Source organism: Cariama cristata, unplaced genomic scaffold, assembly GCF_000690535.1.
Source record: "Cariama cristata isolate BGI_N322 unplaced genomic scaffold, ASM69053v1 scaffold12226, whole genome shotgun sequence".
NCBI lineage: Eukaryota > Metazoa > Chordata > Aves > Cariamiformes > Cariamidae > Cariama > Cariama cristata.
Window position 1 is genome coordinate 25836 of NW_009621597.1, and position 2706 is coordinate 28541.

General features: G+C 37.7%; 1 protein-coding gene across 1 annotated transcript in view; it reads right to left on the bottom strand.

Annotated features, from left to right (window-relative positions):
• USP7 (ubiquitin specific peptidase 7 (herpes virus-associated)) overlaps positions 1-2706 on the bottom strand; it is a 43656-nt gene that overhangs the window by 21162 nt on the left and 19788 nt on the right. The window contains exons 8-11 of the mRNA XM_009702025.1: positions 1819-1873; positions 1200-1280; positions 1015-1105; positions 123-205 (exon numbers count right to left, since the gene is read on the bottom strand). Coding sequence (XP_009700327.1) covers positions 123-205; positions 1015-1105; positions 1200-1280; positions 1819-1873 — 310 coding nt within the window. The remainder of the gene's footprint in view (positions 1-122; positions 206-1014; positions 1106-1199; positions 1281-1818; positions 1874-2706) is intronic.

Here is a 2706-nt window from a genome sequence, read left to right on the forward strand (position 1 = left end):
AAATCAGTTGCTACAATCTAGAATGGGTTTTGCAATATTTTTTGTCTACCACAGCTTTGTTAAGTTATTTTATCAAGGACAGAGCAATAAAATTTAAAACAAAATTAAAAAAAGAAAAATACCTGCAAGCCATGTTCTCCTGCATCATACTTGTTATCACCATCCAACTGTTCCACTGCAACGTAGTCAATGAAGGACTCAAAAACTATATGAAAAAGAGATAGGGGAATTGTAGGGACGGAGGGAGAAAATGTAAGTTTGCTCTAGCCTGGGGGCTTAACAATGTATTAATCAAATAACATATTAAGACATGAGAGATTATGTTTGAATATTTCTGTCTTTATTAAATAAAAAAAAAAAAGGAGTTTTCCATTGCTTAAGAAGGTCAAGAGATGCACCAAATTGTAGTGGCATAGATAAGAATATCAACAGATTTTAAAATCACATAGTTACACTGTCTGCCAAATCTTCTATTCTCACTTTGCAACTGTTAAGTATCAAGTTAGATGGTTCTGTTTGCTGGACTCTTACATGTCCTTTTTCGTGTCTTGTATGCCAAATAGTTGGTAAAGTGATGATAAGGGACCACTATTATGTCGCTCCAATTAGTTAATTCTTTTTAGTTGCTTCTTGCTATGGTCACATTTAAATAAGAATCTATTTCCTCCAAGTTCATCTTCATCTACAAATTATAACCTACTGAGACAACACTACTGTTATCACCATGGCACATTATGTGCTTTTATGACACCAGGAAAACTCCTAAAATTCATAGAGTTTTATGAAAAGAGATCAATGAGAGAATTAGGGAGGAAGGCACGGGGAAGGGAAATGGAAGAAGGGAAAAGAGATAAGCAAAAACATTTTTGGCAGAAAATGTTCTCGGTGTGGTGTTTTAAAGCAAGGATATTTCAGAGTGCTGAGCACCAACAAACCCATTCAAAATCAACAGGCACTAAAGATGTCCAACATGTTGAAGTATTTGATTGGTGCATATCACAATCTATCACTTACTATTTTTCTTTCCCTTTATACTTAGCTGGATGTCATAATAATCTTCTATTCGTTCAGATCGATAGTCTACGTGTTTGCATTGGATATAAGACTGTAAACAAAGAACAAGAAACAGAGAATTTCAATGTATACAAGTAAAAGAGTTAATTTACTTAAAAAAGAAAATAAATAGATTAAATACATACCACCATCTTCCCTCTGAACAATTTAGGAATAGTGCCTTCTACACACGTGCCTTTCATTTTATTTTCCACGTTATCAAGCAGCTGAAAGAAAAATTAGTTTTTACATAGGATAAACTTGCATTTTTTTTAATTTATTCATCGCACACAGATGACTACTTCACTGATTAAACTTTAAGTCACTTGCGTAAAACTAAAATGTTAGTCTATTCATACCGGCATCTCCTCTCCAGTCCTTTAAATCCTCTTCTTTCCCCTAAAAACTGCACTGAGCACTACTCCAGCTACATTCCTTTGGGCCTGGAAAACCTCACAAATATAATGATGCATTTGCATCTTCAAAACTACATTTCTCTCCATGGCTATATAATGACCACTAGCATACGTTCCTTTATTTTCAGCCTTCCCTATCCTTTACAAATTCTTCATCCACAAACGGCCACAATCAATCCCATTCTTGAAAAGAGAGTACTAAACCCAGGAAAAAACTATGTCTTGGCAACGTAATTTAAATCAATCAGTGCCAGTATTACTAGGGTTGTTACTAAACTATATTATATAAACACAGTATCAAGAGACAACATTATGCATCACAGATCAGTAAGAAATAGTAAAAACATACCACTCGGCATAATTCCTGGACATCATGTTGCATGAAGCTGTCTAAAGTTTCCCACCTTTGTAAGGCAAATTAATACAAAATTAATATATTAAGAAGTCTCACAGCTCAAAAGACATTTTTGTGATTCTTTGCAGATCAAGAATTTAATATACAGCAAGATACAAAGATTCTGAGATTTAGGACTGGCTGATTCACGGGGTTTTTTAGTTCTGTAGCATTTACTTGGTAGGAAGAAGCAGCAGTGAAATTGTGGGACATTTTGGTCTGTTCTGTGCCCACCTGCCTTGTCTCTCTGTGGATCTGGGGACAGGGAGCAGGAAGGCAGCCAGAGTCAGCAGAAGAGGCCAGGGCCAGTCTTAGTTCACATCAAAAAAACTCTTAAGAAAAGGCCTGGGAGTAATTCAATGCTCTCAGAACAGTTTCTGCAGCATGCTTCTAGCTGCCTCTCTTCTGAGGGCCATTCAGGTGTAGTCAAGTAGCATTCAGGGGTTATTTCAGCACATGAAAGGAAGTAAATAGATTTATAGAATCACAGAATTGTTTAGGTTGGAGAAGACCTTTAAGATTATCAAGTCTAACCATTAACCTAGCCCTGCCGAGTCCATCACTAAACCATGTCCCTAAGCACCAGCTCTACATGCCTTTGAAATGCCTCCAGGGACGGTGACTTCACCACTTTACTGAGCAGCCTAGTCCAGTGGTTGACAGCCCTTTTGGTGAAGGAATTTTTCTAACATCCAAACCATATCTCCCCTGGCACAACTTGAGGCCATTTCCTCTTGTCCCATCGCTTGTTACTTGGGAGAAGAGGCTGACCCCCACCTGGCTACACTCTCAGGCAGTTGTAGAGAGCGATCAGGTCTCCCCTCAGCCTCCTCTTCTCCAGGC